The sequence below is a fragment of the Podarcis liolepis genome (assembly GCF_965112155.1).
Source record: "Podarcis liolepis genome assembly, chromosome: 9".
Taxonomy (NCBI): Eukaryota; Metazoa; Chordata; class Lepidosauria; order Squamata; family Lacertidae; genus Podarcis; species Podarcis liolepis.
Genome location: NC_139564.1, coordinates 25,029,232 through 25,048,632, shown reverse-complemented (window position 1 = coordinate 25,048,632; position 19,401 = coordinate 25,029,232). Strand labels below are relative to the sequence as shown.

Genomic DNA, 19,401 nt, shown 5'->3' with positions numbered 1-19,401 from the left:
GCTGTTGTGTGATCAATGAGTTTGGAAGAACGGTCAGCACGGGGTAGCCCATCTGCTTGGTCCAGGTGTCCATCACTTCTTGGACAGGATGACCACTTACCTAAGAATAACAGTGGATGATCATGCTGAGAACACCAAAAGGAGACTGAAGAAGGATATTACTCTTCTGCTCAGGAGGTGAGAACCTACAGTTTTCTCTTCTAAATGCTGGCTTTGGAAAACGCATGGGCATAGCTGGTCTAAATAACAGTATTTATTGATTGTAAACAACAAGGAAAGGCCAGCCAGTCGTTATACACTGTTTGCATAGATGGCAACATTTTGGAGTTCCTGCAGAGGTGAATGCTCAAGATATCACAAGCCACCTTAGGTGACAGCATTCAAAATCTTTCATATTTTCCTTCCATGAAAGTTGTGAGGGGAAGTATAGCAAATTCAATATGGATATGTTTGCTATGATTAGTATAACGACAGGAAGGAGAGGGATTTGGACATTGCCAGAGGCAAGGTGCCTGGAAGAAATCTCATCTCTCCCCCCCCCCCCCGATATAAGCTCTGGCTCTGTAGGCAACAACCTCACCCACCCAAGTGTGCCACAGTGATGGGAGAAAGTGCCATGGCTACTTGTCTGCATGCACTGTGGCTATGAAAGCCACAGGGAATCTGCCTGAGATGCTGTCTGACAGCTTCATTCTAAACGCATACACACATGATTAATGGTCCTAAAGGAAAAAAAGGGTTTCAAAGGGTCTGAGAATCCAACTGGGGTTGATAAGAAGAGCGTATCCTTTTGGCCAAGTCTTGCTTAGCACTTTTAGTCAAACTGCTTCCATTCCCCCCCAAAAGATAGAAGAATAAAAGAATCTCAAGACTGCCACCAGACATCCATTCCTAGTGATCTGTGCTTCTTGGTTCGTTCATGTTCTCTTTTCTCCTCTCCATAATTGTGCTATCAGGACAGCAAGGACTGCACTGATAAAAGGCAATAGGCCAGAGGGGAGCAGTCTTCAGGCTCATTAGAACCAATTCACTGGAACCACTAGAGCGTCAAGATCTACCAGCCAGAGCCAGGAGCAAAAAATATATGCATGTTCACATGTTCCATTCAACAAATTTACAACTCTGTGCATAAGTAGTTGAGCACAGTAACATCCAACAAGCGTACAGTTAGTGCATCTGTGTATACAACAGCTGAGCTGCACAAAGCTGTACACTCTTTAAAAAAAAACACTTGTGTAATGTATGAACAAGCTTATGGTCAGAATTAAAGAACAAGGTGCCTCTGAGCACATTATGAACCCTGGAATTTGTTCTCAGAACCAGAACTGAGCTGGTACTTTCACAAAAGTACACTCCTGGTTAACCCAAGCTTTCTTCACTTCAGCAGTCTTACTTAAGAGGTGTAAGTTACTTGATGTTGCTCTTGCAGGAGAATCTCACCTAGTGGGGTGGAGCTGCAGCATAAGCCTCCTGACAGTGGGGCAGTGCCATTCCTGCAGGTTGTCTGTGCAGCTCTGACCTTGCCACCTCCTTGTCCTTCCCACTAGGAGATACTGCTGCAAGAGGCCTATTGCTGCAGTTCCGCACCACCAGGTGAGCCACTTCCTTGTTTAAAAATAGCAGGGCAGGTTATGGATGAAGCATGCTGAACAGATATGCCCAATACGTTGAAATTCTTTTGCAGTTTATTTTCATTATGGCTTTCTTCTTATCCACCTGCCTTGAGGCATTTTCTTACTGAGAAATGCTGTCGCACTTAGCGGGAGTTTGTGTGAGCCATGCATTCAAAATGTATGGAGAGAAGTTGTTTTTAAGATTAGATTTCCTAGCCAAGCAGAAAGATGGGGAAAGTGGGACTAGGAGGCTGTCCCTAATAAAATAATACAAACATTTGTACTGATTCATAGTCATACATACACATACCTCTCCCAGTGCTTTCCAGAAGTCACTTGTTTTTGCATTTTTGAATTCATGGTCTTTTAAATATTTCTGTTGGAGAAAATGGAAACAGTTACTCAATATTAGTATGAACACCCACCTCAACAGCTTTAATGGTCTGATGTTAGTGTCAGGAGTTGAGCCTACACTCGAGTAGGACTCTGGCAGAGACACATGCCCGACTGGCATGTTCTCTCCCTCCTGGTCGCTCATTCGAGAACTTCATAAGCTTTCTTCAGCCCAAACATCACAGCGACCGATGCTAACCGACACCGGCACACTTAGGGATCCGCAGAGTTTGTGCATCATGCATGCATTTTGGATAATCTACTTTATTTACATATAAACACACACAGAGCTCTGCAACATGGCTCTCTCTCTAGCATCAGACAGCCAAGAGAAAAAGAACAAAGGACAATAGTCCCACTTCAAGGAACACAGTAACACAAACATCCTGTCTCCGTCACTTCCCACTTTGTGGAGTCAAAACATATACTGTCATGTGATAGACAAAAATCCTATGACTGCAGTCATGGAGCAGGAATTCTAACAGTTAGAAGTTCTGCAGCATGCAGTTGCCACCTTCCTGACTCTGTGGATCAGCAACTGCAACTTTGCAGTCTGCACTGGCTTCCTGTTGTTTCATGGGCATGATTCAAAAATCTGAGGGTGGCTTTGAATAACGTAACAGATGTGCCTCTTAATCTCCTTCCTTCTTGCCTATTCCAGCCATGCACCATGCAGAGACCTTCTGAGCAGTGCGGCGTCATGTCTTTAGCCAGAGTGCGAGTGTCACTGTTGGTATATCTCACTTACGTGCTGCTGTAGTCAGTTTAAAACCCGCATGCAAGCAACAGGCAAGTTTCCAAAGCACAGAGAAGGCTAAAGGAAATAAAAGTGCTCTGGACAAGATTCTCTAGGAAATTCAGGTTCTGAACACTATATGAAATACTCCTGGGGAAGGTTGCAGTATTTTAATTTAGAGCAAGTTGGGACGCGGGTGGCGCTGTGGGTTAAACCACAGAGCCTAGGACTTGCCGATCAGAAGGTCGGCAGTTCAAATCCCGGCAATGGGGTGAGCTCCCATTGCTCGGTCCCTGCTCCTGCCAACCTAGCAGTTCGAAAGCACATCAAAGTGCAAGTAGATAAATAGGTACCACTCCAGCGGAAAGATAAACAGTGTTTCCATGCACTGCTCTGGTTCACCAGAAGTGGCTTAGTCATGCTGGCCACATCACCCGGAAGCTGTACGCCAGCTCCCTCAGCCAATAAAGCGAGATGAGCGCCGCAACCCCAGAGTCAGTCATGACTGGACCTAATGGTCAGGGGCCCCTTTACTTAATTTAGAGGAAAGGCATGGGAGGGCTTAGCCACACGCCCTCTTGTCCTTCTGATTCCCCCCAGGGAAAACCATCTTATTCTTATTCTTATTAAGATTTGTACACTGCCCTTCATCTGCAGATCTCAGGACAGTTCACAATATAAAAATGAAACATAAAAGCACAAAATACACGATAAAAGCAAAAACAAAACAAACCAATAAACCCTGCTACCTTTAGTGCTCAATTGGAGAAAATGACAATTTGGGTTTCCCCTGGATTGCCATTTGTTCCAATCTATTGCTAAAGAGCAGTTTTTCCCTTGGTAAGGAGAGGGGCAAAGGGAAAACCGCTCAGACCAGTGCTTTCTAAGCACAGCAGAAGTATGAACCAACCCTTGACATGCAAGAAGTGTATACAATTCTGCAAGGCATGAAGAAAGTGTATAGAGAATGCTTTTCTCTCCTCTCCTAACGTTAGAACTCATGGGCATCCAATGAAGCTGGAGGATTGTTGGAGGATACAGGACAGGCAAAACAAAGTGCTTTTTCACCGAGGGCAAAGTTAAACCATTTGCTCCCACAGGAGGCATTCGTGGCCAAAAACATGGATGACTTTAAAAGAGGATGAGACAAATTCATGGAGGAGAAGGCTATCAGTGGCCCTTCTCCTATGTTCTGCCTCCATGGTCAGAGGCAGCATGTGTCTTGGTACCAGCTGCTGGGAATGGCAGGAGGACTATTGCACTCAGGTTCTACTTGAGGGGAGAACAGGATGCTGTCCTAGATGGGCCACTGGCCTGAATCATCAAGTTCTTCCTCACATAACATTGAACTGCACGGATGCTTCCTAAACATATTCAGTCAGAAGTAAATTCCATTGAACAAACTGCTGCTTACATAGCTGCTACAGGAGAGGGACTCTGAGCAACATCTCAAGAAGGGTGTTTCTAGGACTAAAGTGAAACTGTGAAGCTCCCTTGTTATTTTTGCTTTTGGATGCTGCATGTTGTTGTATTTACAGTATTGAAATGTGGGTTGTTGTTTTTTGGTATGTTATAATATTTTTGTTTTGCTATGTTATTGTGAAAATGTTACTGTGTCATTGTTCTGCTATGTTATTAGGATTTTTTGTGTAATGTTTGAAATACATATCTGTTTCTTTGTTGTAAGTCACTTTGGGCATTATTCTTTGGCGGAAAAGTGGCATTCAGATAAAATGAATGATTGTGTGTGCCAAGATGAAGAACTTGTGGCCCTCCAAATGTTGGACCACAACACCCCTCAACCTCAGCCGCCACAGACACTGGTTAAGTATGATAGGGTCAGAGACAGACTTTGGTAATATGGCACCCTGAATGAGGACAAAATGTTGTGTGTTCCCTAAATATCTCTTATTTTCATGCCCTCCTCCCTCTCACTTTCTATTCTATGCATGCTCTCAAGTGCAGTACAGGATATTTTGTACTCCCTTGGCTCAGTGCCTTGTGAGGAGGAACTGCCTGCACCGCCCTAAATCTGGTGCTGACGGGAGTTGTGGTCCTCCAACATCTGGAAAGCTGTAGGTTCCCCAGCCTTGATGTGCAAGATCCAGGTGTAGGATGCTGAGCTTCCAAGATCACCGGGTGTAAGATGCTGGTCGCCCAAGAATTTCATCTGTGATTATACAGCAAATGATTATACAGCAAAGTTGTACAAAGTTGTACAAGATGAATGAAAGGGATCTGAGAATTTTTGAGGGTTATTTTTAAAATCTGTCCTTGATTAAACAGTTACAAATGTAATTCTCATTGACCTTAATTATTCCCCCCAATTAAAAGCTATTTATGTAAGAGAGCAGATTGTTCTCATTATACCCTGGTTGAGCTCATATTCCCATTATTCGAGAACACATCTTAAAATAACACTCATCCATTTACCAAGACAGGAATTTATAATCCAGGTACACCATGTGGGCCTCAGTAAACAAAAAAGAACACAGCCAGAGCGCTCTCTCTCTCTCTCCAAGCTCTTTAGTGCTAATGCACTGCCTAGTAAATGTGTCAGGCTGGAAAATGCTGACTCCCAATGTCAAGGCTGGATAAAAAATAGATCTGTCCTTTGGAAAGCGTTGAAACTTGCTTTCAGCGACCAAAGAATGGATCCTGCAGACATGCAAGAGTGGAGCGTGGAGAGAAGTTTATTTTTCACTCTAGATTGTATTGTCAGGGAGCACAGCTGTGTTTCTGCTGAATTGTCTTTTTAAATCACCCCTCCCCTGTGCTTTGGTTTTTAATTGAGATGGGTGGGTTTCCCCCCTCCTCTTCTAGATCTTATACCTGAGGTCAGGTTTAAAGTGATATATCGCATTTTTCGCTCTATAGGACGCACCGGACCATAGGACGCACCTTGTTTTAGAGGGGGAGAACGAGAAACCCCCCCTCTCTGCTCAGTGCCCCTTCAGCGAAGCAGCAGGAGAAACGGAGCCCCTTCCATTTCTCCTCCCTCTTGGCTGAAGGGGCGCTGCGCAGCTCTCCTTCTCTGCTGAAGTCAGGAGAGTCTTGCTCTCCTGGCTTCAGTGAAAGGAACCTGAAGCCTGCAGAGCAAAGAGGGAACTCCGAAGGCTTTAGGCAGCTATCCCTCTCGCTCTCTGACCCCTCTCGCTCTCTAGGCTTCAGCAAAAGCAACGCAAAGCCTCCGGAGTGCAGCAGGAGCGCTCCCACTGCACTTCGGAGGCTTCACGTTGCTATCGCTGAAGCCAAGGAGCCTGCATTCTCTCTATAGGACGCACACACATTTCCCCTTAATTTTTGGAGGGGGGAAAGTGTGTCCTATAAAGCAAAAAATACAGTAGTTGATAAGGAGGATGTGTGGAAACCACTTTGTTGGATGGTACATTTTTGGTGGCTATAGTTACATGCCCAGATTGCTATTATCACAGGGTGCTTGTAACCACATAGTTTGATAGCTGATCATATTTAATGATAGCTGATCAGTTTAATGATCAAGTGTAGTTGCTTTTGATGATGATGATGATAATGATAAAATAATCAGATTCTTACCACTTGGCAGGATGACATAGCTGGCAAATATGTCAGGTGCTTACAGGAACACCATGGTAAGTCACCACTCACTGAACATCTAGCCTACTTCTGAGCTTCCCGTTGCTATGAGTTTGGCCACTGTGGGAGCAGAATGCTGGACTAGATGTGTCTGATCCAGCAGGGCTTATCTCATACTCCTGTGTTCTCCTTATGTGTTATACAAGTTCATATGCTTGGATAATAGCTATTTGTGGACCGAGCTCCCTAAATGCACGCCTGGTTGGCGTGGCTGGCATTGCTTCTGCAGTTGCTCTTGCATCACTCCCAGGAATGTGTATGAAAGCTTCTGCCCATGTAGTTGGTTGGCTTTTCTGCCACGAAAGGTTAACTGCATGGAGGAAGTTTTTAGAAGTTCCTGAGAATGATGTTGCAGAAACAGTGATGGTGTATTAGTGGCGGGGGAGAGGTAGAGAAACACTGCCTTTCATATTTTGGTTTTGTGATTGTCTGAAGAGGGCTTCTTCTGAAACTCTCTGGTATATTTATTTATTTCATAAAATTTATACACTGCTTGATTGCAACGCCCCCCAAAAAAACCCCAAACCCTCAAAGAAGTTTACAAAAATAAAATAAAATAATTGGCACAAGCAGTTTAAAAGAACTATTTAAAACTTTCAAAGAAATCAGAAATAAACTAAAAGCATATTAAAACACACATCAGCACTCTACACATCTGGGTAGGCTTGTCTAAAGAAAAGCATTTTTAGTAGGTGCCAAAGAGAGAATAGTGAAGCCTGGTGTCAATAGGAAGGGAGTTCCAAAGTGTGTGTGTGTGTGTGTGTGTGTGTGTGTGTGTGTGTGTGTAGCAGTAATAGCAGCAGCAGTACTGGATCTCTCTACTGCTACTACCACCTCAGTTAATATGGATGACCTTGACTGGAAAAGTCATCCATTTCTCTACATTAGAATTGCTATTTGACAGGTTACAACCGTTACATTGAGTATATAACATCATCCATTTTTTCCTGGTACATTCCTGACTTAGCTGTAGTGGGACAGTAGATGGCACTGTTTGTCTCACTCTCAACTACTTCTGTACTTTCAGCGTATACATACGGCACAAGCTTACATTATAGCAGACTGCGAATTATAAGTGCAAATGGATTGCAATCATGGTACAGAAATAAGGGTGGGAGGCTACATTCACCGCAACGCTGACCTTTCTGTATTAGCATAGGAACCGTGATGGCAGAATGCAATATCCTAAAGGCTTGGATGCCTTTATCACTTTGATCTCAGTTCTGGCAGTGGGCACTAGATGCATCTGTGATGTAACAGTGAGCAATGACCCAATATAATGGTATGGTAAATAATTTCATTTAAGCACTACCGCAGCCAGTGCTTGTGGGGAACATATGGCCCTCCAGATTTTGCTCAACTCCAACTCCCATCACTCTTAGCAAGCATGGCCAATAGACAGGGATCATGGGAGCTATTGGTCGGCAGCTCCTGACATCTAAAGCTTCCCCACACCAGTCCTACAGTATATTTTAAAGGCAGCAAGGCACACATTTTTCTTAGGCAAAAAATGGAAGTTGGGACTCAAACCAGAGTCCTGACAAAGGTAGCAAACAGGGCTTTTCATCAGCTGGAACTTGCCGGAACTCAGTACTGGCACCTCTCAGGTGGGTGCCATCGCCATTACAAGAGAACAAAGGAGACAGTCATGTTGAGTTCTGGCTCCTCTTTTTCTAGAAAAATACCACTGGTAGCAAGCATCTCTGTTGTTAAAGGAAGCATACACAAATGGCCTATAATGACTAGGAAATGACTGGAGACCCCTCTAGGAAAGGGATGGCTAACCTTTTTCAATCCAAAGGCTGCACTACCCTTTGAACTCTCTGCAGGGTCACATGTCAAAAGGGGCATTGCAGTTTCCAGACCCTCAGGGCTGACCTTAAGTCTCCAGGTTTGCCTGACCCCCCCCCCAGGTGGTGGTGGGGCCTGAAGTTTCAGGTGGGTGAGAGAACCTTAAAAAAGGTTATATGGGCCTGTCCATATAAGCCCTGCCATGGGACACTAAAACATCTGGAGAACGAGGAGGGGACAGAGGGTGAAGAAAGGGTTGTGAGTGAAGGGTAGTCATCTCCCTAGCCTTTGGTCCCCCTGGGAAACTCAACAAACCTGTTGTACCTGGCACTGGGTGTGGAGAGTAAAGCTGAATGGGACACAGCTATGGGCAGCCTGAGGAAGTACCACCCACCTTGGGCCTGACCATAAAAAGCAAGTCTAGAGTGAGAGACTAGGGTGATGCCTGCTGTTTCTGGGAACGCTCCTTGTGAAGCTTTTGTGGGTGAGCTGAGAGTTTGTTTGGACCCTGGGTGAGAGCCCTGAGGCTGAGGGGAAGGGTGTATCAGAAGGAAATGAACTGATATTGATTTTTATATATAGTAACAGAGAAGCTGATAGACAGACATAGTTGTGGGGAAGGGTCTTATGTACATGTCTATAAACTCAAATTGCTGCTGTTTGGAGATGTCATCACAGAGAAGATGCTTAGAGAAGACCAAGACCTGTTTTGTGAACCAAAATGGATTGTGCCATCTGGCTTTAGAGGGAAGTAAGCGAAATAATTCTCTAAATTTCTGATCAAAATTCTCTAAAATGATCCACACCACAATCCTAAACAACTTTACTCAGAAGTAAGGCCTATTGTTTTCAATGGGACCTATTCTCCCAAGGAAGTGTGCATAGGATTGCACACTAATTACTAAGCATTTCCCTATTTTCCTGTTCTACGCCTATCTGAGTAGATCATACCTGACATCCAGCTTGGAATTTTTCTGGTGAGATCCAGTCTTCCAGCATTCTGAGAATCGATGCTCCCTAAGAAAGCAGAGATTGGGATTATCAGCAATTATCAGTTGATACTATACCAGTATCAATCAAGCCATGTTCTTGAAACTTGAAAAAGTCTGACTGACTGAGCAAAATACATGGATAAAAGATTGATTCCCTTGTTTATGCATAGCACAGCAACATATCATTCATATTTTTAATGCCTTACATTTATGAACTGCCCTCCTTAGCCCATAGCCTTCCTCCTTACTGTGTGAGAGTCAACACAACCCAGAATGAACCAAAAACCACAGAGCACAAGAAGTAGGCACAAATCACCCAGTTTCAGCCATAAGCAATTCATAGTGGTTTGTCTGCATCTTACCTTAAATGCCGCCTGTGTTAAGGCAGATGGCTTGGTAGCAAAGGAAGCCCTACCCTCCTGCCTCAAATAGCTCTGCCTGCGACTTTGTTTGTTTTCTGTGGATTTAAGAGATCCTGCCTGCAGATGCTTTTCAAAATGTTTGGCCACTTCTGACAACACTAACAAAAGCCAAAGTTCTCAGAAATTCTAGTCTGAAGAAGATTCCAGCCCCATACAACGCTACATACTTACCTATACAAGGAAGCAGTGTGAGCGCTTAAGTTTGCATGTGAGGTTGTTGTTGTTGTTGCTTTTAAAAAAGATTCCTAAGTGAAGACATTCTCTAGCAAACATGAGCCAGGTTCACATGGCATGCTGACCTTCTGCATTTGTGTTCAAGTAAGGCCCAATTCACATAACCCTTTGGCTTATGGCCATTTGCTTGCTCTCCCCACCCTTGCTTGTGGCAATCTGACTGGGAAAAAGAGCTGTATGTTGGGATGGACGGATCTGTCAGTTTCAGTTACTCTCAGTTTCTCTCTCTGTTGTAAGTTCACTTTTCCACATCAGTTTGCATTTTTTTTAAAAAAAACAACAACACCACACACAAATTCATTAGTGCAAATTTCTCCTAACATATACATTTGTGTATGATATTTTTCCTGAATGTACACATTTTCTACTACAATGCAGAATTCCAGGTCTGTTCATGCAGATGTAACTGCAAATTTCCCTGCTCTTGACCATCTGGATATTAAAAGAAGCCACCTTTTCCACTTGTCCTAGTATCTTCTGCATTGAAGCCAAAGCACATTGTCAGAAGATGCTATAAAACCAACTTCTTTCAAGCTTCATCTCCTGAAGAGCAACATATCAACTCAAACACTATTGACTTTGTGTCTGCCTTTTTGACATTGTATCAAAGAGAAGACAAGTTCTTCCTTACTTTGCTGTAGGATATGCCATCAAACACAGAGGTTATTTCATCAGGAGAAGACACATTCACTACAATAGCATGGGAGGAAATCAAAGAGTCCTCCTTCAGAACAGGGAACAGATCCTCAATCAAAATTTGGTCCATCTGTAAAGAAAAATGAAGGGAAAATGGAGCAAAATACACTGAATAAGATTACAAGAAATGATTATGCCTCTCTGTTTAATATTTCTACTGGTCTGTCATTATGTTGCGATGACAATCTGAACCTCGAGGGGTGAAAGAGGCACACAGATTGAGCCAAGACTTGGAAAGTGGCTCTTGTAGGACTCTACCTCAGAGTCTGTATGGATAATCTTGGGAAGAGAAGGACAGGAAGGGGAGGTGCCTCCATAACCCCTGGTGAGCTCTCCTCCCTCCCTCTGTTTCTTTCTCCCTGGCACTGAGGGAAGCTTTTTCTGACTGGAGTGGGGGGAAATAGGGAGGGATAGGAAGAGATATGTTGTTTTCCTTCTGCTGGAAAACTGTAGATTGGAGAGAGGATGGTCTGCAGGCTAGGGGAGAGTTTGTGGCCCTTTGTGAGGAAGAACTTAGTGGTCTTGGGGGAGGAAATATGAAAAAGACATGGTCATAGTGGGTGGTTTGGTAGCACTCCATGGCTTAAAAAAAAACAAAAACATGCTTTATTCTACACTATACCTGTGACTTGTTTTGAGTTTGTTTTTTTAAAAAAGATATTTATTAAAGTTTTTAAAGTATAACAGTAAAAAATAAAAATAAAAATAAAACAACATACAAAATACAACATAGAAACAGTTAAAAAACAAATAATTTTCCATACCTCCTCATACATCCCTTCTTTGTATTCCACTTCAATTTGTTAGTTCAGCAAATCCTTACCATTAAGCTTTTACCCATTTGTAAACCTTTTTTCATGTCTCCTAAAGCATTACAGCTGGAAACCACTTAGTTTCTATCCAACATCCTTCTAACATTCATTAATTTTACAATATTTCTTTAAATAGTCTTTAAATTTCTTCCAGTCTTCTTTCACCAACTCTTCTCCCTGGTCTCGGATTCTGCCAGTCATTTCTGCCATACTTGTTTTGAGGTTTTGATAAAACATTTCCCCCCATGTTATCGGTCCAAAAAATTCTACATAAATCAGTAATAATAATGCCTCTGCTCCACACCACTATATAAGCACGTAATATAATGTAATGTAAGAAAGTTAATGTTTACCATTTGCCAATCTCCTTCTGTAGCATTGACCCCCAGAAATTCAAAGAAGCTGGCAAATCCTTCATTCAGCCACAAGTCTTCCCACCAGTCCATGGTCACAATGTTCCCAAACCACTACAATGGGAAGCAGGGGGAGGGAGGGGAGCAGCATTAATTATACAGGTTATAGCTCTATGGTAACTTAGCAAATATTTACATAATACAGCTATTGTGCAGATCTTGTGTGTCAAAATTAATAGATGAAAGGGTTCCTTATATGGAGATATGCTGTCCACTTCACTGAAGACTTTTAGGCGCCAGCTTAAAACAGATATGTTAATGGAGGCATTGGGGTATTGGATATTTTTGAGACCATTGCTGAACTGTTCTGTTGAGCTCTTTTTACTGGGTTTTAATATAATTATGTCTGTATTTTATCTGCTCTGTTTATATTTTGTTTGTTAGGACCCTGACGTCCTATGGGGTGAAGGGTGGTTGAGAAAAATAACTAATAAATAAATGATTAAATAAATGTTATTTTCACCAATGCATGCATTTTACAGTATGTAGACTTTCCCCCAAATACATTTTTGTACACATTAGTTCAAGAACTGTATCCAAAATTTGGAGAAGTGTGAATTTCACAGGATAGCTGTGTGACACTTCGCTTATTGGTTCTAGAAGTGTGAATTAGGCAGTTGCTCATTAAAATGCAATCAAAACTGAACTCTGGCTCAACGTCCCTGCACAAAGCTCTGTCTACTATCATCTTCCTATCTGCAGCCCCAGCACACACCACCTGAGGCACCCAGCTTCACTCTGCCTAATAGTAGGGCTAGCTCTGGGGTGAACTAATTCAACTGATGCATGAGATGTTGCTCAAATCACTGTGGTGTTGTTTCCTTTCTCTTCCACTTTCCCATGGGAGAAGATTGCTACTGCAATTTATCATGATTTGCAGCAGCAAAAATGGGTGTGGGAAACTATGGTCTCACTACAGCTTTGTGTTGTAGTAGCCCCTAACAGTAAATCTCCAGCAAATGAAGTGCTGTTGATACAGGATGAAAATGAGACAAAACCATTATCTGAAATATGTTTCAGTACTTCAAAGCTTTAAAAAGAATCCACTTATTTTGTAGCTGAAAAGAAAGCAGAAAAATCTGACAGAATAAAATAGATGGCATAAGTGAATCATTATTTCCTTGACTAAAATATTAACATTTGATGACTTTGTGATAAGATGCTATGTAAGCTGTACCTGGTGAACAAGTTCATGGGCAACCACAGCCGCTACTCTTTGCTTGTTTGAAGCAGCAGATTCATTTGGATCATAAAGAAGATTAGTTTCTCTGTAAGTGATCAAACCCCAGTTCTCCATGGCCCCAGTGCCAAAATCTGGAATGGCTATTTTGTCTAGATAGAAAAAGAGAGACATTTACCATGAGTGTTCAAGCTCATTTATCTTATTCAAGTCACAGAACTGCTGCATCTAACAGAAATACTTCAGCTTGTTGCTTGTGCTCCCTGCAACTCTGAAATGCATAAGGTCCTGGAATTCAACCCCCCGAGAGATGCTGCAAGTCAGTATAGGCAATGGTGAACCCTTGGTCTGACTCAGCAGAACATTCAACATGTGTCTGGACTGCTGAAATGCCAGGTTGATGCTGGTGAAGCAGGTTCTTCTGCTCCCAGTTTCACATTCCTCCTTATGACAGCATGGGTGCAACTATGCTTAACATTTTGGAGAGCTTATGAAATCAAATAGGTGTGGACATGTGGAGCTGAATTTGTGGACCTTGAGTCATGGTATTTGCAGGACAGCCCCTGGCTGTATGCATCTACGTGTTCATCTTTCCACTGGAATGTATCCAATGGGAAGAGCCAGGGAAGGAGAGACAGTGAGATAAGGAGGCACTAACATCGGGAGGAAAGAAGGCAAGAAGATTAGGTGTCCTCCATTGACACCTATTGACTAGGTACAGTATGTGTACAAATTGTTGCAATCATAGAACTGAAGAATTGGAAGGGATATTGGAAAACATTTAGTCCACCACCACCTTGATCAACACAGGATTCACACTGCAGCATCCCTGGCAGATGGCTGTCCAATCTCTGCTGAAATATATTCAATGAAAGATGTACCGTATTTTTCGCTCTATAGGACGCACCCAACCATAGGACGCACCTTGTTTTAGAGGGGGAGAACAAGAAAAAAAAAATAAAAATCTCCCCCTCTCTGCTCAGCACCCCTTCAGCAAAGCAGCAGGAGAAACGGAGCCCCTTCCATTTCTCCCGCTTCGCTGAAGGGGCGCTGTGCAGCTCTCCCTCTCTGCTGAAGCCAGGAGAGTCTTGCTCTCCCAGCTTCCATAAAAGGAACCCGAAGCCTTTGGAGCGCAGCGCAAGGTCCTGCTGAGCTCCAAAGGCTTCAAGGATAGCCACCTGAAGTGCAGTGGGAACTCGCGCTATGCTCCAAAGGCTTCAGGTTCCTTTCGCTGAAGCCACGAGAGCCAGTGTGGTGTAGTGGTTAAGAGCGGTAGTCACGTAATCTGAGGAACCGGGTTTGCGACTCCACTGCTCCACATGCAGCTGCTGGGTGACCTTGGGCTAGTCACACTTCTCTGAAGTCTCTCAGCCCCACTCACCTCACAGAGTGTTTGTTGTGGGGGAGGAAGGGAAAGGAGAATGTTAGCCGCTTTGAGACTCCTTAAAGGGAGTGAAAGGCGGGATATCAAATCCAAACTCTTCTTCTTCTTCTTGCTTTCCCGGCTTCAGCAAAAGGAATCCGAAGCCTTCGGGAACCCGAGTTCCCGCTGCACTCCAAAGGCTTCAGGCGGCTATCCCTGAAGCCTGGAGAGCGAGAGGGGTCAGTGCGCACTGACCCCTCTCACTCTCCAGGCTTCAGCGAAAGCAACGCGAAGCCTCCTGAGCGCGGAGGGAGCGCTCCCTTTGCGCTTCGGAGGCTTCGTGTTGCTATCATTGAAGCCAAGGAGCCTACATTCACTCCATAGGACGCACACACATTTCCCCTTAATTTTTGGAGGGGGAAAAGTGCGTCCTATAGAGCGAAAAATACGGTACTCCTGAGGTGCCAGCCAAAATTGAAGCTTGCCTGGTCAGTACAGAGTCCTGGGTGAAATATCTCAGCTGGCTTCCTCCTACTCCTTCTTCAGACCTGTACCTATTTTCCTCAGCCAAACAAAGGGTAATGTAGAAGAGAAGGGAGCTATGCCAGGTACAGTCCTACCAGCAATGTAAGAAGACACCAGCTGGATGAAACCAAAGACCTATCTAGTCCAACATTATGTACCATAAGTAGCCAACCATATGCCTCTGGAAAGGCCATAAGCAGTACAGGTGTGCAGTAACTCTCTCCCACTTGTCTTCCACAGAAAATAGGCTCCAGAGGCAGTACACAGCCATCATGACTAGTAGTCACTGATAGTCTTATCCTCTGTGAATTTGTAAACACCCATCCAAGTTTGTGACCATCACTAGAATCTGTGAAAGTAATATGTGCTGTGTGAAGTAGTTCCTTTCATCTACCCTGAATCTCCAACCATTTACATAGGTATATTGGGTGAGCTTGGATTTGGGTATTATAAGAGAGGGGGAAACTTCTCTTTCTCCACTTTCTCCATACCTTGCAAAGCAACTGAACCACGATTGCCATTTTAATGCCCATTCACCCAGTTTAGAGACATCCCTTTGGACCTCTTCCCAATCCCTCAGTAGGGCTCTTGGCAGGCTCTTCCCCTGCCACAGGGGATGCTTTCTGCTGCCTGATTGGTAATGCCAAACTAGTCTTTACAATGTCTTCCTGCAATTAGGTTGTAAAAGGATTTCGTAAATAGGACTAAGAAATATTTATTGGCAAATTAAGTAAACTAAATCCCCATGTAATGAAGAACATCTGCTTCTACTCCCCACAACATGGAGGGTCATGTCTTCACGGCTGGCAATCAATACCAGCTTAAATGAGAATTATGGACGCTAGGTTCCTCTGAGAGGCTGAACAGCCCCACTACTTAGCCTCGCATAGAATTCAAATTGATTCTGAGATGGGCAATGCTAAAGCATGACCCACCGGTTCAAAAGCCAGAAACCACTGCTTTCTGTTTAATTTTGGTCAAAATGGGTTTCATTTTGGGACTCTGAAGGGCAGCATGTTTATAATTGCAGTTCAACCTTTCTGAACCGCACTTCACCTTTGAGTAGTTTACCACCCACCATTGTTCAGATGGAAATAAACACACACACACACACACACACACACACTTCAGTCACTTCTGTCTGCAGAATAAAATGTATCTCAGGTGAGTATTAACAGATAGATCACAGCTCCTTTACTTGTGAACAGGAACATAGTAAGTTGCCTTATAATAGGACATATGAGCATATGCAGAGTCTAATGGATCAGGCCAATGGCCCACCTAGTCCAGCATCCTGTTCTCACAGTGCTCACCCAGATGCCTCAAAAGCATAAGAGAACTCTTCCCTTCTGTGGTTTCCTGCAGTTGGTATTCAGAAGCATTACTAGCTCTAGCCATGGAGGCAGAGCGCAGCCATTGTGGCTAGAAGCCATTATTGAGCCAGATTCATCTAGCTCAGTAACTGTGCACATTGGCTGGCAACAGCTCTCCAGGGTTTTTGGGGACGGTACATTCTCACTCCTACTTGGAGATGCTAGGAACTGAATCCGGGACCTTTTGCATGCAAAGCAGACACTCTACCCCAGAGCTCCTGCCTTACAGTGCAATGGTCCCCTGAAATAGCTGAAGCAGAGGGAAATTCCAGAGGGCTCCATTGAAAATGCACATGTGATTTTGGCCTGTGTGTTGTTGTTGTATGCTCCAGTCTAGGCAACTTAGGTTTTGCAATCGTGTGTGTGCAATATCACGAACACCGGGAGAGAGGGTCAGAGGGATTTGAAGACTTGTGTGAAAACTAGGGCGATGCAGCGGCTCTGGTCAAATACCAGATTCTGACTTGAATTGGGCTCATCGGACAACACAGGATTTGGCTAGAGTGGGCTGAGGCAACGCTGGATCCCCTTAGGTAGAGTCGGGTTAGCCTGGAGTGGTCTAGGGCTGCCTGGTGGCAAGGACTGGCAGGGGAGGAGATTCATGCAGGCAGTCTATGCATGTCTCTTGTCCTCTCCTGACAGCATCTTTAATTAGGGGTTTTAGCCCTATTCATACACTGTGAAAGAACCCACACCCAAATCACTTTGGGACCTGGATCTGGGTGGTTCAGGGCTGCTCCAAAATGCCATAAAAAAGGTAAAGGGACCCCGGACCATTAGGTCCAGTCGTGGCCGACTCTGGGGTTGCGGCGCTCATCTCGCTTTATTGGCAGAGGGAGCCGGCGTACAGCTTCCGGGTCATGTGGCCAGCATGACTAAGCCGCTTCTGGCGAACCAGAGCAGCGCATGGAAACGCCGTTTACCTTCCCGTTGGAGTGGTACCTATTTATCTACTTGCACTTTGATGTGCTCTCGAACTGCTAGGTTGGCAGGAGCAGGGACCGAGCAACGGGAGCTCACCCCGTCGTGGGGATTCGAACCGCTGACCTTCTGATCGGCAAGTCCTAGGCTCTGTGGTTTAACCCACAGCGCCACCCACATCCCATATTGGGTTGAGTAGGGCTGTGCACAGGTCTAGTTAAAATACCCTCAGTGGAGCAGCCATTGTCCCTCCTCAGGAGTGAACACATGCTCCAGGGATCTCTTAGGCAGGCTATTTGCAAGGGTTGGAGCCACAGTGGGCCTGTATTTTGCCTCTTGGGTCTGTATGACATTTCTCAAAGTTCATGTGGGGAATGGCACTACTCAGGCCAAAACCATCCTAAATAGGCACATCTGCTGCTTCCAACCAGCCTTTCCATGTAGGGAAGACACACAAGTATAGTCAAAATAGAAGAAATGCATCAACAGGAAAAGGACAAAGGAGGGTACAGATTTGCATGGAATTTGCCTATTCTGATTAATATGTATAGAAGTAAATTTAATAGATATACAGCATAACTCAATCTGCTGCCTGGGTGCTGTTGGTGGGGCAACCTAAGCCACTGGCACTCACTTCCTATGGTTTTTAAATCTTTGAACTAGACTTGGACTGGATGGCTTTTCAAATTGAGGACTGTCCTCTGTAACATAGGACACATTGCCAGTGTCAATTTGTGTTGTTTAGCAACTGATCATTGGTTTGTTATAAACCATAGTCCCATATTTGTACATAACACTAAGCCAAGGCTATTTGAAAGCAATATTCAACTGCAATCTTGACAATTTGGTTGGGTTTGTGGAAAGTCATTGACTTAGTGCTAAACTATGGTTTAGCCTTATGTGTGTACAATATGCCCATTATAAGGCAGCTTCATCTGCCCGTCAAAGCATGCTAATATACTGTTAAGGCGCAAGCACAGCAGCTAAACACCACTACTTCAAACATCATACTTCCTGTCAATTTTCAGGTGACTCAGTGACTGACAACAAAATCCTGAAAGCAAATGAACATCAATGTTAATTCGTTACCGAGTTTGGGAAGAGAATAGCTCATGTTGAAGTATCCTTCAAAGAAATCAAATATCTCTTTAGTTATATTTGCTGCATATTCTGCTGTGTGTAACTGCTGGGGCTGGGCATAAACACGGAGCTGTAAAACAAAGCAAAGTTATTATCAGAGGTGTTTCTTGCTGGACACAATTATTGTTTAGCACCAGGATACATTTGATCAATTCACAGAGCTAAAAGGATTAACTCGTCTTGCCCTGAAAGGCAGAAGCACCTTCTCATACATTTTACCCTATAGCACTTTGGCTTCATTGACTAGTTCTACACTTGTTCCATTAAACATTTAACTCCCACCCCCACATCTCTTAGTGGTGATTTATCCCAGATAAGATGTTCCCCAGCCCCTGTTAACTTTTCGCATTTCATGTGATCAGGCTGATGAAAGAGATGAATGATTTTGGCAGTGGAGTAAGTAGATAGACATAAGGGGACCAGCGTGAGAGGATGGAAGACCAGAGAGAAAAACTCACAGTAGTCTAGGTGAGAGATGAGCAGAGCATGCCCCAAAGCTTTAGCCAATGGGACAGAAAGGCATGGCTACATTTTGCAATGTTCTAAGTGGAGAAGCAAAGTGAGTTGGGCCATGTACTGAATATGGGGAACAAAGGAGAAAGGGGAGTCAAAGAGTAAGTCCAGGTCACATGTCTGTCCAACAAAGGGAAGGGTAATAATGTCAATGGAGAGAAGAGCTTTGGGGGAAAGAGGGCAAATTTGGTCTCTAGTCATGGGGCAGGGCTTTCTTTCCAAGTATCTCACACTGGGGGCTTAGGGTGATTGTCAGAGGACAGTCCTGGATCTGAAATTGTCATCTGCTTGAGAATTATCCAGTCCAAAGTCTGGTTTAAAGAGAAGGAACCATACAAAGAGACAACAGGAGTCTTGTGGTTGCCCATCCCTTGTCAGCAGACTGAGCTAGCTCCTAAGTCACCTGGTGTAATTGCTACTATGGTGAGATGTATTTCTATTTAAATTATAGTAATTTCTTTTAAAATTTGCATCTAGATATATACATTATCATATGCAAATTTTATGCAAATATATGATGCAAATCCTCCCTTTTGGCAAAGCATAACGGGTCATTCTAGGAGGGCTGTATCATGATGCTAAATTCCCTCTGTTCCTGCTGCTGTGGCTTATAGATGTACTCAGTTCCCTTTGAAGCATGGACCATTGAGGATCAGACTTTTCCTTCAC

The 19,401-nt window shown here is 43.9% G+C and overlaps 1 protein-coding gene across 1 annotated transcript in view; it reads right to left on the bottom strand.

Moving 5' to 3' along the window:
* ENPEP (glutamyl aminopeptidase) overlaps positions 1-19,401 on the bottom strand; it is a 58,082-nt gene that overhangs the window by 17,402 nt on the left and 21,279 nt on the right. Inside the window, exons 4-10 of the mRNA XM_083460412.1 lie at positions 18,169-18,289; positions 12,895-13,049; positions 11,658-11,771; positions 10,428-10,562; positions 9,100-9,165; positions 1,924-1,989; positions 3-100 (exon numbers count right to left, since the gene is read on the bottom strand). Coding sequence (XP_083316538.1) covers positions 3-100; positions 1,924-1,989; positions 9,100-9,165; positions 10,428-10,562; positions 11,658-11,771; positions 12,895-13,049; positions 18,169-18,289 — 755 coding nt within the window. The remainder of the gene's footprint in view (positions 1-2; positions 101-1,923; positions 1,990-9,099; positions 9,166-10,427; positions 10,563-11,657; positions 11,772-12,894; positions 13,050-18,168; positions 18,290-19,401) is intronic.